We start from the raw sequence: 15,128 nt of genomic DNA on the forward strand, positions 1-15,128 counted from the left end.
TAATTAAGCAATTGGGTTGAATGAAAACCTGTAGCCACTGCGGCTCACCAGGACCGACATTGCCTACCCCTGTTTTACATCTTATTGCTAATAAGGAGCAATTAAAACACTGAATGCAGCAGTTTAAGATTGAAATAAGCTATTAAGGTTGGAGAACCTTAACAAGCGAGACCACTAAAATGAAGCATTAAAATGTCACTTAAGCAATATGTGCTTCATCAGCAATAATTGAGTTCTTGTTAAGGAACTGGGTTGGAACAAAAACCTGCACATACTGTGGCACTCCAGGACCGACGTTGCCTACCCCTGTACTAGAGAACTGGTAAAATTAAGCTGTAAATATGTTTAACCCTTCTCCATGATATACATCCGATTCCCTGAAACCCTGCATTAGACTACGGGGTGATATTAATTGACACTTTTAAAATCCTCAAAAAATGTTTACCGATCCTGCAAGCCTTTGAGATATTGGAAGAAAATACGTGAACTTGATACCAAAAAGCTCGTCTATCTCACACAGAACACTGAAACAAACCAAAAAGCTCGTCTATCTGACACCGAACACTGAAACAAGTCTGTTAGAAATGTCGGTTTCCCATGAATTACGATGCATAATTACTTTGCTTAATTTGCTTCTGTTTCCATAATACATTTAAATAGCGTAACTCTCAATATTGGTCAATGTTCCGGAAATATTTTTCATTTCACGCTATGCTATTATTAAACTCTTAAAAGTACTGAAGATAGATCCCAGAAACAGGGATTCTTAACAGCATCTTCATCTTGTTTGATTTTGGTTTGACAGGTTGACTTTTTTTACGCTCCGAGGAAGTATTTTGTTAAGTCGCCAACTGTAATCTACTACTATATAAATCAAATGTATTATTATTGTTAACTCATACAATCCTCGATCGCTGCACGCACGGTTCTTCAACTCCAAAACACACCATGTTTAAAGTCACCTTTTTTTTGTTTCCCCGGAAGTGCGCCAAAAGCGGAAGAACATTTTCTTTACCTAGGAAGTGCAACCTTGTTTACGTCACAACCATGGCGACTGACTCTGCCGTGGAGCTGCTCTTTCTGGATACTTTTAAACATCAGAGCGCAGAGGTAAATTTATCTTGAGCTTTTCATATTTTTGGAATTGAATTCGAGTGATGATGAACGATTGGTTTTGCGTACTAGTTCTTGTGCACTGGTCTCTTCGACTTGTCCCTTGTTCTCCTGTGCTGACCCTTGGCGTTAAGAATAGTGGGCGACCTAAGTTAGCACTGTGACTACCTCTGTTTCTGTACGCAGGTTGTGAGAAAATTGCGGTGTGCACTGCTTTGTCCGGAGTGATAGTGTGTCCGTATTTTGTTAAGATGAACATGGGTAGGTTTTTATTTTCTTTATTCTTGAAGAACTGCAGGGGCGTTCGCAAAAGAAATCCCACAATGATTTAGAAACCTTGTGCCACAGGAGGACAATTGCACCAAAGATCTGAAACCGAATGGAAAAAGTATAGGCTTTAAGTACTACCCTTGTTGCATCTAAAGCTGGATAATCTGTGCGAGTCTGTTGTAAACAATCGAAATTGTGTAAGTGTGAATACTAAGTCACCCCAAGGAAGGAAAAAATAAAACAACCGAAACGCCGCAGTTTGGTGTTAATATAGCATCTGATAGATAATAATAATCCGGGCATGTTTATTTGGCCAGGGGTAAGATTGTATATATGAGTGCGTAATTGTGCCCCTTGGTTTCAGCTTCGTGCCTGCTTTGTCGGAAGGTGCAGACCCCCAAGTACTCAGAAATCGTATAACGTGAAGTGGTTTAAAGTAGGCATGAAACGTACACTTATTCCACGATGCAATTCATATTACAATTCAGGCATTGTGAGACACTATTTGTAAAATATTAAATCTTCATCAGAACGTACTCTATGGTTAGTTTTACTATTGGATATTCATTAATCAAAACATTGCAAAATAAATTCTAATCAGTATACATATATGCAATTTTGAATATCTTTTTCTAAGCCTTCTCTTTTGTATTAAAATAAAGCTGTTTGATTATGGGAAGAACACCAAGATGGAAAGGCACACACTAAAATGACAGTTAAGCCCAAGAATGGTTGCCATTATTTAACAATAACAGATCATACTCTTAAGTAGTAGCACCTTTGCACTATTGTGACCATGGGAAAGACTTTATGAAAAAGAGCAGAAATCAACTGGCAAGTAGGCACAGCAATTTGTGCCACCGATTGTCTGCTGCTGTCATGTGCAACGTACTTGCAGTCCACTGAAGACCTCTTTTCTTCTGTGAGGGCTCTTATTTATTCTATGTTCCGAGAATCTCCCCCTGCATTCTCGATCTGTCCAGTGTTTATAAGGTGTATCTTTGTCACTCATGAATCTAGTCCAGCCCATCTTAATCTGCTGACTGCTGCAATTCAAATATAAAGTATTTGCACTGCATTAATGTAATACGTGTTCAAGACTGATTAGTACATTTAAGGAAGAATATCACTGTACTGTTACATCTCAGCAATAATGACCTGTAAAGTTACTGCACCACATGAACCATCTAAATTTAAACTTATTTTGTTTTCCCAGTTAACGTCAAACATTGTTTCAACATTTGCTGTCCTTTTGTCTTGCTTGAATGCCTTAGTTACCCCATTAACAGTGGGTCCTGACTGAATCTATGAAGAACTTATAATATCATATTTACTTTTAAGAAAAATGAGGATGTGAATACTCTGCATGAAGCTGAAATAACTCCACTGTGGCAATATATGGTTTGACCAGAAATGCAAGCATAAGAAATTTGGCTGCATTCTTTCTCTCTGTCATGCTAGAGAACTGCTGTTGAAAGAAATGTAAGATCCAGTGCTGTATAATTCCTTCATGCCCAAATCTATCTCTACTTCTGATTGAGTGTCAGTGAAAGATATATTGGTTTCTTGAGCATTCATTCACACGTCTGGGGCTCATGAGAGCTGCAGTAATTTTGGTTTGCTGCTTCCAATACCGTTTGAGTATAAAGACTGTTCCAATAAGTTTAGTGCTTTGCTGGCCCCAGTGGATTCATGAACCAGTGTTGTGAATTGCCATACTCATCCGAGGCAAAGTTAATTACTCACCTATATTCAACATGCAGTCTGGCCTGCTCTGCTTTTGGCTATTGTACTTACCTTCACATCTCAGCTATGCTGTTATAACTTAAGAGAAGCTTTGTTATATTTGAGTCTGTAGGTTTACGTCCTGCCTACATACACAACCCTGCTCCATTTTAAGTATTTAACAGCAGCTCTTGTTTAGATTTAGAACATTAAACCACTGTGAGCAACTTCCATATGATGTTTGGCTTAGTATTTTCTCATGTATTATTGTGCTGTCTGAAATAATTTGTTTATATACAATCACCCATGAGTACGGTACCAACCCTCTCATTATTTCCTAGGGATGCTCCATTCAGGTTGTTTTAGGGCTGATACTAGTTACCAATATCATGTTTTTTTTCTTTATCTCTTTACACTAACCTCCTGCGTAACCAGATGCGAATAAACCTTATGTTCTATATTAAAATGTTAACTTTAGTATTTTTATAATTAAACTATAAGCCACAGGTGTTACACGTTTTTTTTTTTTATAATCAAAATTAAATTCTGCAGACTCAGACTGTTTAGTGACTAAAATCTTTGTCTATAATATGTTACAGTGGCTGTTCGTTTGTCTGTCCAAGATTTTAAATCACCTGTTGCTCGCAAACCGTTTGACCTTTTGACCTGAAATTTGGTACACATATACTACATGACGTCTACTATCTGCTTTCAGAGTGATGATTGACCTCCAAGGTTATTCCTCTTTTTATTTTTATTTTATTTTATTGTAGAATCAACTCTCGGCAGCAGCCAACAGGGCGGCCGTTTTTGTGCATGCGTACGGGTGGTGTTCTCATCCCTACCACCTTTGCCGTCACTTCCCCTACCTCTTCATATCTTAAATCATTCTTGAGGCAGATTGAAGACTTTTTTTGGTTCTTTATTTCGCCTTATACAATTTCTTGTATTAGGAATTTGTTAGTTTTTGCATACCCCTTGTGGTCAGAGTGCAGTGTCGGCCATTGTAGAGCGCCCCTGGAGCAATTACAGGTTAAGGGTCTTGCTCAAGGGCCCAGCAGAGAAGGATCTCTTTTGGCAGTGACGAGGATTCGAACCATCAACCTTCTGGATACCAGCACAGATCCTTAGCCTCAGAGCCACCACTCCGAAATGCCAGCTTAAATGAAAAATTAAATTAAAGAAAACATACTAAGTAATTGCAACACAAGCACTGACTTGATCAGTTTTAACGCAAAAAGATGCAGACGAAAGAAGAGAAGAAACTGGCCACTAGGGTGGAGAAAAGAAGCGCTTGCTGCTTCCTGAGCAGCTCATCAACCTCTGAGCAAACGAATGCTAAACGTACAGAGAAATAGTATGAAAACGATGAATGCTCAAGTCATGTGTATTCACTGCACGTTATCATGCAGTGCACTGCTACTGGTACTAAAATACCAGTATTTTACCATTGAAATGCATACTTTTTTTAACCAACAATATATGTAGAGAATACAGGTGCTGGTCATAAAATTAGAATATCATGACAAAGTTGATTTATTTCAGTAATTCCATTCCAAAAGTGAAACTTGTATATTAGATTAATTCATTACACACAGACTGATGTATTTCAAATGTTTATTTCTTTTAATTTTGATGATTATAACTGACAACTAATGAAAGTCCCAAATTCAGTATCTCGGAAAATTGGAATATTGTGAAAAGGTTCAATATTGAAGACACCTGGTGCCACACTCTAATCAGCTAATTAACTCAAAAGCCTTTAAATGGTCTCTCAGTCTAGTTCTGTAGGCTACACAATCATGGGGAAGACTGCTGACTTGACAGTTGCCCAAAAGATGACCATTGACACCTTGCACAAAGAGGGCAAGACACAAAAGGTCATTGCTAAAGAGGCTGGCTGTTCACAGAGCTCTGTGTCCAAGCACATTGATAGAGAGGCGAAGGGAAGGACAAGATGTGGTAGAAAAAAGTGTACAAGCAATAGGGATAACCACACCCTGGAGAGGATTGTGAAACAAAACCCATTCAAAAATGTGGGGGAGATTCACAAAGAGTGGACTGCAGCTGGAGTCAGTGCTTCAAGAACCACCACGCACAGACGTATGCAAGACATGGGTTTCAGCTGTCGCATTCCTTGTGTCAAGCCACTCTTGAACAAGAGACAGCGTCAGAAGCGTCTTGCCTTTGGACTGCTGCTGAGTGGTCCAAAGTTATGTTCTCTTATGAAAGTAAATTTTCCATTTCCTTTGGAAATCAAGGTCCCAGAGTGTGGAGGAAGAGAGGAGAGGCACATAATCCATGTTGCTTGAGGTCCAGTGTAAAGTTTCCACAGTCAGTGATGGTTTGGGGTGCCATGTCATCTGCTGGTGTTGGTCCATTGTGTTTTCTGAGGTCCAAGGTCAACGCAGCTGTCTACCAGGAAGTTTTAGAGCACGTCATGCTTCTTGCTGCTGACGAACTTTATGGAGATGCAGATTTCATTTTCCAACAGGACCTGGCACCTGCACACAGTGCCAAAGCTACCAGTACCTGGTTTAAGGACCATGGTATCCCTGTTCTTGATTGGCCAGCAAACTCGCCTGACCTTAACCCCATAGAAAATCTATGGGGTATTGTGAAGAGGAAGATGCAATACGCCAGACCCAACAATTCAGAAGAGCTGAAGGCCACTATCAGAGCAACATGGGCTCTCATAACACCTGAGCAGTGCCACAGACTGATCGACTCCATGCCACGCCGCATTGCTGCAGTAATTCAGGCCAAAGGAGCCCAACTAAATATTGAGTGCTGTACATGCTCATACTTTTCATGTTCATACCTTTCAGTTGGCCAACATTTCTAAAAATCCTTTTTTTGCATTGGTCTTAATTGATATTCTAATTTTCCGAGATACTGAATTTGGGACTTTCATTAGTTGTCAGTTGTAATCATCAACATTAAAAGAAATAAACATTTGAAATACATAAGTCTGTGTGTAATGAATGAATCTAATATACAAGTTTCACTTTTGGAATGAAATTACTGAAATAAATCAACTTTTTCATGATATTCTAATTTTATGACCAGCACCTGTATATTCATCCAGAATGCATGTTGCATTAAAAAAATAAAATGCTTTTCTTAATTACAAGCAGTCATATTGTTTAATTTCTTCTGTAATTTACTTTCCTGAAAGAAAACTAATAAAAACATATATATTATAATGCATTGATTCAATTAATTGGTATTGGCAATTAAACAGTACTTAAATGTAAATATGCATGCACTTATAGCTTCTAATCATTACTTGCTGTACAGCTTTATTTGCTGTTAAAATATGCATTTACTATATTTATACAGGTTTTTTCCCCCCAATGTTCCAGCTAGACATTCTTAATTCTTGAGGTGTTGTTATAAATACAGTTTACTATTTTAAATATGAAGAACTTGTTTCATACTAAAACTTGTACTGTATAAAGCACACAAAGAAATAATAAACGCAGTTCAAGCATTTAATTTAGCTGCAAATGTATCAGATGTTTTTAACATGCTTCACAAGTTTTCATGTAAAATACATATTTTGCTGTTAAGCTTACAAGCCGATTGTTTACTAAACAGGATTTTCAAATTCTGCTTTATCTCTACTCTTTCTAATTGAAAACATGAACTACTGTACTTAGCAGAAGCTTGCTCGCCGTCCAAACTCAGACAAGCAGTGTCCGTTTTAATTGGGGGGACAAAATAAAAACTCATTAAAGTTGCTTTTCTTGCTGTTTCTTTTTTGCAGTGAAAATCAGCTGAGTTAGATTGTTGGCTGATCTATCAGTGTATCACTAGTAGTACCAGTACTGTAAAAAATCTAGTACCCTTATGTTTTCTCAATCTTGGTATGATTGAATCGTGTCTTGTTACATCCAGAGTGTATATTATGTTTTGTCTGTTTGTTCTTGACAAGTTAGTTTGCGAAAGTCAGAAATGTTTAACTAGCACAAAATTTTTACCTTATTTACCCAAGGCAGTCCTAATTGTAGTCTCCAGTTTATATATAAAAAGGCCTACAAAAAATTTCAGAAAAATACAACAGTGCTATGAAAAAGTATTTGCCCCTTTCTTGATTTCTTATTTTTTTGCATGTTTGTCACACTTAGATGTTTCAGATCATCAAAACATTTAAATATTAGACAAAGATAAACCAAATAAGCACAAAATGCAGTTTTTAAGCACTGATTTTATTTATTAAGGGAAAAAAACTATCCAAACCTACATGGCCCTATGTGAAAAAGTAATTGGCCCCTCAACCTAGTAACTGGTTGTGCCACACTTAGCAGCAACAACTGCAGTCAAGTGTTTGCGATAACTGGCAATGAGTCTTTCACATCACTGTGGAGGAATTTTGGCCCACTCTTCTTTGTAGAATTGTAAGTTATGGTTATCAGAATTGGCAGAAAAGAAAAGTTATCAATGTCCTGCCAGAATTAGTACATTGGCACGTCCTTTTAGTGGTATTCTTTAAATATATCAGACTAGCACTAGCAGCATGAAAAGAAGGGATTCTGATCTCTAATTTTGCATATCTTTCAATCACATGTACATAGGTTTATTGTGAAAATGCTATAGCAGGTAGTGGGAAGCAGCACCAATTTGTAGTAAGGGTGGGTGGATTTAATTATTTTATTATTTATTTAGTTTTTGTTAATAAGATGATTAACATATTTATAGTAAGCTATTTAAATAATTACATTGTATACTAGGACTATGAGAATGAGTTCCCTTAATATAGGAAGTGATATCCTTCACATTTTCTACAACTCTGTGTTGGCCAGTGCAGTTATCTACACTGTGTTGTGCTGGGCTGGTAACATCATTTTATCAGAGGCCCGTCAAATCAACAAGCTAATTAAAATGGCCAAACTCAGTTATGCAATGTACACTGGACCTTCTGGCGGTAGTAGCAAAGGGAAAGAGAGAGTTTTAAACAAGACTGAGTGCTATTATGAACAATGCTTTACATCCTCTGTCTGGTGCAGTGACACTGAGTACTTTCAGCCAATGAATTATTCAGAAAAAGTGTGTCAACAAATGCTACTAGGGTTCCTTTATACCAACAGCAGTATGTCTGCATAATGCCTCACTGTGACAGCCAAATCAGGAATTTTCCTTCTTTTTAATTTTCTTGCTTTTTATTCATTGTGGTTTGTGTTCAGACCATAGTATGGGTGTGTATATTTATCTATCTATTTATGTATTTATTTATTTAAAGAGCTTCTGTGAAAAACAAACTTCCCCCTGGGGACAAATAGATCTATCTATTTATTGAAAGAGCAAAGGTTTATAAGGGCATAAGAAATGCTAAAAGGCAACTATATAGAAATATTGTAGAAAAAGCAAAATGTATTTATGAGAAAAAATAATCCTCCATCAAGAAATAATTGTTTTTAACAAAACCACATGTGCCACAATTATAGGCACCAAAAGAAATTCTTAAGAACAAAGTGTAACTGAAAACGTTTTTGCCACATAAATGTTTCAGTATATACAAAGTACCTTTTAAAACCAGTTCTTTCCACTTTTACATGTGCAACCTAAAAAATCACTTCACCAGTAAATTGTGGTTCTGTTATATTTTGACTCATAGAAATTAAGAAATAGGTATTTTTGGTTAGTTGAAAGTGGAATTTCATTTTGACTACTTAAAGTTGCAATTTGGATAATAAAAAATATAATCAGATCTTCAGGCACTTTGAAGATATCTCTATTTGTAATTGAATCTAGTCGTAAGGGAAGTACAGTAATAGTATCTAACTGAATCATATAAATTCATGGTAAAATCCATTCAGTTTTCACCAGACAGAATGCACGTCGCAATATCTAAGGTAAGAATTCTGGCAAGTTGAAAATGGTTTATGGGGTAATTATTGCTATTAGCATAGAGTATAAATATAAGAGTAGATATCAAAAATAGAATTAGTGTAAGTATTAAATGTTACAGTGATTTGTTGTAAGTATTTCGGTGCCATTCCAACTTTGAAGACACTAGTTCCGTTCAGGAAATGATTTAAAGACTGCGTTGTAAAGTCTAAACTCGGAAGGAAGTACTGTATGTGTAATGTTAACTACAAAATAAAATTTATGTCGTTGTTGATATGTGTCTGACAGTAGCGATTTGTCATGACTATTAAATGATTAAGTTTTGCTCAAGGCTACCAACAATGTCAGGCTAAATTCTGTCTCTGATATGCAGCAGAATTACATTCAGTATTTTTTTTTTCTCAGCAGGTAAACTAATGATGCTAAGGTGAGCTTCACCTTTTAACACCAATAAAAATAGCAAAGCTGGTACAAAATAACGGATGAAACAATGTTACAATACTCAAAATGACTGAAAACACAGTTTATGAAACATCCAAATGAAATTTATTCTATAAAGTTATGAGGTTAGATAAGCAAGGGATCATCATTGTTATATATTTAAATTCAGTATATTTTGGTGTAAAATTATACACTTTAAAGTCTCTAAAATGTTGTATACAGAGATAACAGTACAAAGTGAATGAGGTATGATGATCACCCTTAATGATAATGCTCAAGTAAATGTATGACTTGAAATGTGACTATATGACTAAAAAAGTGAGTTGCTGTTTGGTCACTTCATTTTGATTTGACAAATTTAATGCTGTGATTGCTGGCTTAACTAAACAAAAATGTTTTTGGTCAAGAACAAGAACAAACAAATTAATTAAAATAAGCAGCAGAAACAGTACTGTTTATACAGGTATTAGAACTAAACAAAGTATGACATGTTATTTTTAGCCTGGATAAAAGGTTAGGCCGAATTATCACGTGACAGACTGAGAAGATCATTCCTCCCTCAAACTATGCGACTCTTCAATTTCACCCGGGTTAAACGTTAACATTATATAAAGTTATTGTCTGTTTTTACCTGCATTATTATCAATCTGTAACTTAATATTGTTTTTTGTATCAGTAAGGTGCTGCTGGAGTATGTGAACTTCCCCTTGGGATTGATAAAGTATCTATCTATCCTACCTACCTACCTACCTATCTACCTATCTATCTATCTATCTATCTATCCATCCATCCATCCATCCATCCATCCATCCATCCATCCATCCATCGCTACCTGATACTGACTCTATAGAAAGAAAACGTAGGCTTGGACTGAAACAGTCCCAAAAATGATGCTTCCTTTATAATATGTAATTTAAATATTATAAAGAAGGTCCATTAAGCTTTAGGCTTAAATGTGTTACATCAATATTGGCTTTATTGGTGACTTCTGTCACTTCTACTAAATGATCCTGTGCAAGTGACATTTTAGGTTAGGGAATTGCTAATAACAAAACAAAAATTTACTTCAACAACCGAAATGCGGAAGAAAGTAATGGACACATTATTGATATTGAAATAGAATTGCCCTTACTGTTTTCATAGTATGATTAGAAAGTAATGTCTGTTCTTTAAATTTTTTTAATCTTTTGTCCTGGCAATAGAAAATTATAACATTAACTTTGGTGAGAATATTTATTTTCACTCTTTGTAACTTGGTTCTGTTTTTGAGCTCCAGTAGGTTTTGAATTGAAAAGTAAATCGGTTTCCTTGAATTCATTTAAAAGCATCACCTTTTGCTTAGTTGTAATCCGAGTCTGTTAAAAGTGACCCAACTTTAACAGCAGATGATTATTTACAGATTTCTACATCATGAATATGATTCTTATTCACATTAATACATTATCTATCTGTAGTCCTTTGAATATTTATCATTGGTGATTCAGCAGTAATCAACAAAAAAATGTGATGATTTCTTAAATAGTTATTGTCAGAAAGTAAGAAGTAAAGCATCTTCAAACTTGGGTTGGTAATAAATCTCATGCTCTATTTTACTTCCTGAACTAAAACTAGGAAATTAATGTATGAGTTAGTTAAGACAGTGGCATAATTAGCAGACCTACAAAAGCAAAGGGGAAATCTGAAAGCAGCTTATTTCTTTCTCTTACTTTTATTTGTACATAAAATATTCCCTTTGAAGATGATGTATAACTCACAATAAAGTACAGCTTAATTACCTTTTAGGTTAGGGTTTGGCTTTCTTTGGGGCCAAAGTAATTTTTGCTAACCGGCTTAGCTACATTCTCAGAAAAGAGAATAAGTGCAAGGGAGATCTTTTCACCATTTATCTTGTCGGCTGAATAGCACCCGCAATCATTAACTGAAGCCTTTAGGGAATTGGTCCTGTTCTCTTCACAAATGTTTGTTAATTTTAATGTTATTATGGAATGTTGACGTTTCTTGTTTTGATGACTCAAACTTTCTGTTTTGTTAAACACTTATGGAATGGTTGCTTTGATATTTATAATTGTTCTAGATCAGTGGAGTCAAAGTTAAATTAGTTTAAAGGTACAAAAGCCAACCAATGTGTTAATATGTCATGAAACAATACTACAACAAGTTAAATTCTTTAATTTTCATGATTTTAATGTTTTAATGCTTTCATCTTATTCACACATAGGCCCAGTGTGGAGTGGAAAAAAGTCATATATGTGAATGAAGAATTGTGTTGTTATGGAAACATATTACAGTTAAAACTACAGTTTATAATTCAGAAATTAAAATTCTGGCTGTCCGAATTCATCCATGTTATTTGTCCAGGGAGAAAAATTACATTATCCTTATTAATGTTTATATTCTTTTCTTCGCAAATGGGGACTCGGCACAAGAAAAAAATTCACTCTGTCACCAACACTTTAATGATGACTTGTTCTGACCCTGCAGTTATAATATGTGGTGACTTCAACCGATTGACTTTGGAAAGAACTATAACAAATTTCAGTTTGTGTTTTGTTTCACTTGAGGAAATAACAAGCTGGATCTGCAGTGTTCAAATGTTAAAGATGCCTTTAAGTGTAAACTTCTGGCACCTTTGAAAAGATCTGACCACAGCCTGATTAATCTTATTCCCAGCTACAAGCCTATTATTAGGCAGCAACCTGTTATCCCTAGGATAGTGAGGAACTGGAGCCGAGAGGCTGAAATGGCTCTGAATGACTGCTTGCAAATGACAGACTGAGAAAATGGTGTGTGAGTCGCATGGAAAATCTCACACTGCATCACAGACTATTAATTTTTCTGTCGACATTGTGGTACCCTCAAAGACTGTATGTTGCTTTCTTTACAACAAGCTCTGGATTACTAAGGAGCTAAAAGGTCTCCTAAATGAGAAAAAGAGAGCATTCCTGTTCCAAAGAAGGCAGGTGCCTCTTCTGTTAATCACTGCAGAACCAGTGGCCCTTAATGTCTTACATCTGAAGACCATCAGGAGGCTGGTCCTAGACTATAGGAGTCCTCTTGTGGTAGACCCCCTGGACTTACTTGCTGCAGTTTTCATGGTGGACAGAGATTGGAGTGGAGGATGCAATTATGTATCTGCTCCACAAGTCTTATTTTTACCTGGTCAAAGCTGGCAGCACTGTGAGGAGTATGTTTTTTGAATTCTCATGTGCTTTCAGTTCCATCCAGCCATCCATGTTAAGGGATAAAGTCAGAGATTTGAAATTATTGGGGCTATTGATAAGGGGAATGAGACTGTATAGGAGTCAGGTGGAGAACTTTGTTTCTAGGTGTAAAGAGAATTGTCTGCATTTTTACTTAAGCAAAACTAAGGAACTGGTAATTGACTTTCACTTCATCAAAGAACCTCTATGTCTGTCCTCTATTTAGGGAGTGGATATAGAGGTGGTGCACTCCTGCAAGTATTTGGGGGTCCACATCAATGACTGACTGGAGTGGTCTTACAATACGGAGGAACTATATAAGAAAGGGCAGAGCAGGCCTTTTTTTTTTTATAAGGAGAATGTGTTTATTTAATGTGGACATTGACATTATTCACATCTTCTGCAACTCTGTAATGGCCAGTGCAATTTTCTACACTGTGATTTGCAGGGCTGCTAACATCATTTTAAGAGAGACTCACTCAATTAACAAGTGAATTAAAAGGGCAGGCTCAGCCAACAAATTATTTTGCAGAAGTGTGTCAGGAAATGCTACTGGGGCTCCACGTTTAACAACAGCAATACGAAATCATAATGCTGCAATGTTACTGTGACTATTAGAGGCTTTTTTGAATCATTCTGGTGTGTGAATAACATTGCCATGAAGGGGTGTATGTGGCCTGAAACAATTTTTAGGTAGGTCGTACAAGTCAAAGCAACTTCCACGTGATATATAATATGATATACTAGCCGACGCCCGCCGTAGCATACGGTGAGGAAGGAATTCAGAAATCAAGGAGAAATAAATACTTCTTGAAAGACGGAGTTGTGAATTGGTGTTTTGGAGGAGACAACAGATAATGAGTCGAAAGATCTAATCCTAGAAAAAGCCACGTACAACTGACCATGGCTGAAGACTGGTTGTTGTAGATTACCGCAAATGTTTGTCCTTGGGACTTGTTGATAGTCATGGAGAATGCGAGTGTAATAAAAAAGGTTTTCTCTGTAACAGGAGAAGGGATGAAATAAAGGAGTAAGAGGGGGGGGATTGGTCGCTTCAGTGCAAAACCAGCTACAAACATTGGAATGTTTGGGATGATAGCGAAAGAATGTGCAAAAACTTGCTTCTCATAAAGAGTTTCAGAATGTTATGGGAATACAGTCAAGGCCATGTACTTGTTTTTCACTTCGAGGGGCTTCATTGCAAGCAACGCTTGTTATTGTGTGTCTTCTGATACTAGGCACCATCTCAGTGAGGGCCAGGTAGAAGAAAAACAATACTGCGTCCCGTGGAAGGGTGTGTGCTGAAACTGATCACTTCTGTATACACTGCTTACACGTAAGCCATTTTGGGTAAGGACACTCAATTAGTATATAAGGGAAGGTTCCGCCCTCAGTTTCTTCAGAAGCTCAACCGTGGGGAACGTGCACACCGCCCGGTATTGGACCAGGCTCACGAGTTGATCCTCTGACGAGACTGACACGCGGGCTCCCTCAGTCTACTGGTCTAGGATGATGGCTCTGGGTCTTTTGATATTACTGTAAGTATAGTATAATTCACATATCTGTATTACTGTAAGTCAATAGTATAAATCATATATCTTTAAGTCAATAGTACAATTCCTATATCTGCATGTATATTGCTATTATATTGTATGTAACTGATATTATATTTGAACAAGTAAACAATTGAAGTATTGGACCTTTCCTCTCTGATTCTTGCCTGCTTATTTTCTGTTAAAACCTTTGAACCATTTTCCCAAACTAAAACATTTTGGCTTAGTCGGCAGGATTTTGGGGAATCTGGTAAAATATTGAACTATTAAGTGAGGCAAAGGAAATCAGAGATGTTTAAGAAAAAGGATAAAAACCCTGGCGCAGCTCCTTTACCTCTCCCTGGCTGGGAAGACACAGTATGGGAAGACTGCGCCAGAGAATTGAGATGTGGGGGGTGGGGGGGGGGGGGGGGGGGGGGCGGTTAGCACAATATTGGCAGAGCTTGGATCCCCCAACACCAGTGAATGTGCTAGCCGCGCTTAAGAAATGTCAGGTGTCTGCAAAGGAACCCATAATGGGCTTGCAGACGCGAGGGTGGGTTTTGCTAACTGCGGTTAAAAATCTGGATAGTCTGATAGACGAAAAAGAAAGGGAGATTAAGAAAATGCAAATGGACATGGCGGATGCGTTAGGGCGGGCCTCAATGGCCGAATCCCAGGTAGCTGTATTATTGCCGCGGGTACAGAGAGCCGAGGGGATGGCGGAAAAGGCAGCCTTTTGCATAGCCAAGGTGAATGCGAAAAAGAAGCGCAGACCGGATGTTGCGAAGATCAAAGCGTTTGTAGCCGCAGTTAACGTCCATGAGTGGGATCCTGAAAAATGGGACGGTAACATTTGGGATGATGATTATGAGGATGATGACGGACCCGATGCAGGGTCGGTAATTGATCCTCTGCCTTTACAGGCTAAACCCGTGATGCGTCGCAGACTTTTTACTGACGCACATGGTAATGTTAGGAGGGGAGATGTTTTCGA

At 37.3% G+C, this 15,128-nt stretch overlaps 1 protein-coding gene across 2 annotated transcripts in view; it reads left to right on the top strand.

Moving 5' to 3' along the window:
• Positions 1-1,036: 1,036 nt before the first annotated feature.
• virma (vir like m6A methyltransferase associated) overlaps positions 1,037-15,128 on the top strand; it is a 217,896-nt gene continuing 203,804 nt past the window's right edge. For both annotated transcript variants that reach the window (XM_051935489.1, XM_051935490.1), the window contains exon 1: positions 1,037-1,110. In XM_051935489.1, the coding sequence (XP_051791449.1) occupies positions 1,048-1,110 (63 nt within the window). In that variant the 5' untranslated portion in view covers positions 1,037-1,047. The remainder of the gene's footprint in view (positions 1,111-15,128) is intronic.

Source organism: Erpetoichthys calabaricus, chromosome 13 (assembly GCF_900747795.2).
Source record: "Erpetoichthys calabaricus chromosome 13, fErpCal1.3, whole genome shotgun sequence".
Lineage (NCBI taxonomy): Eukaryota > Metazoa > Chordata > Cladistia > Polypteriformes > Polypteridae > Erpetoichthys > Erpetoichthys calabaricus.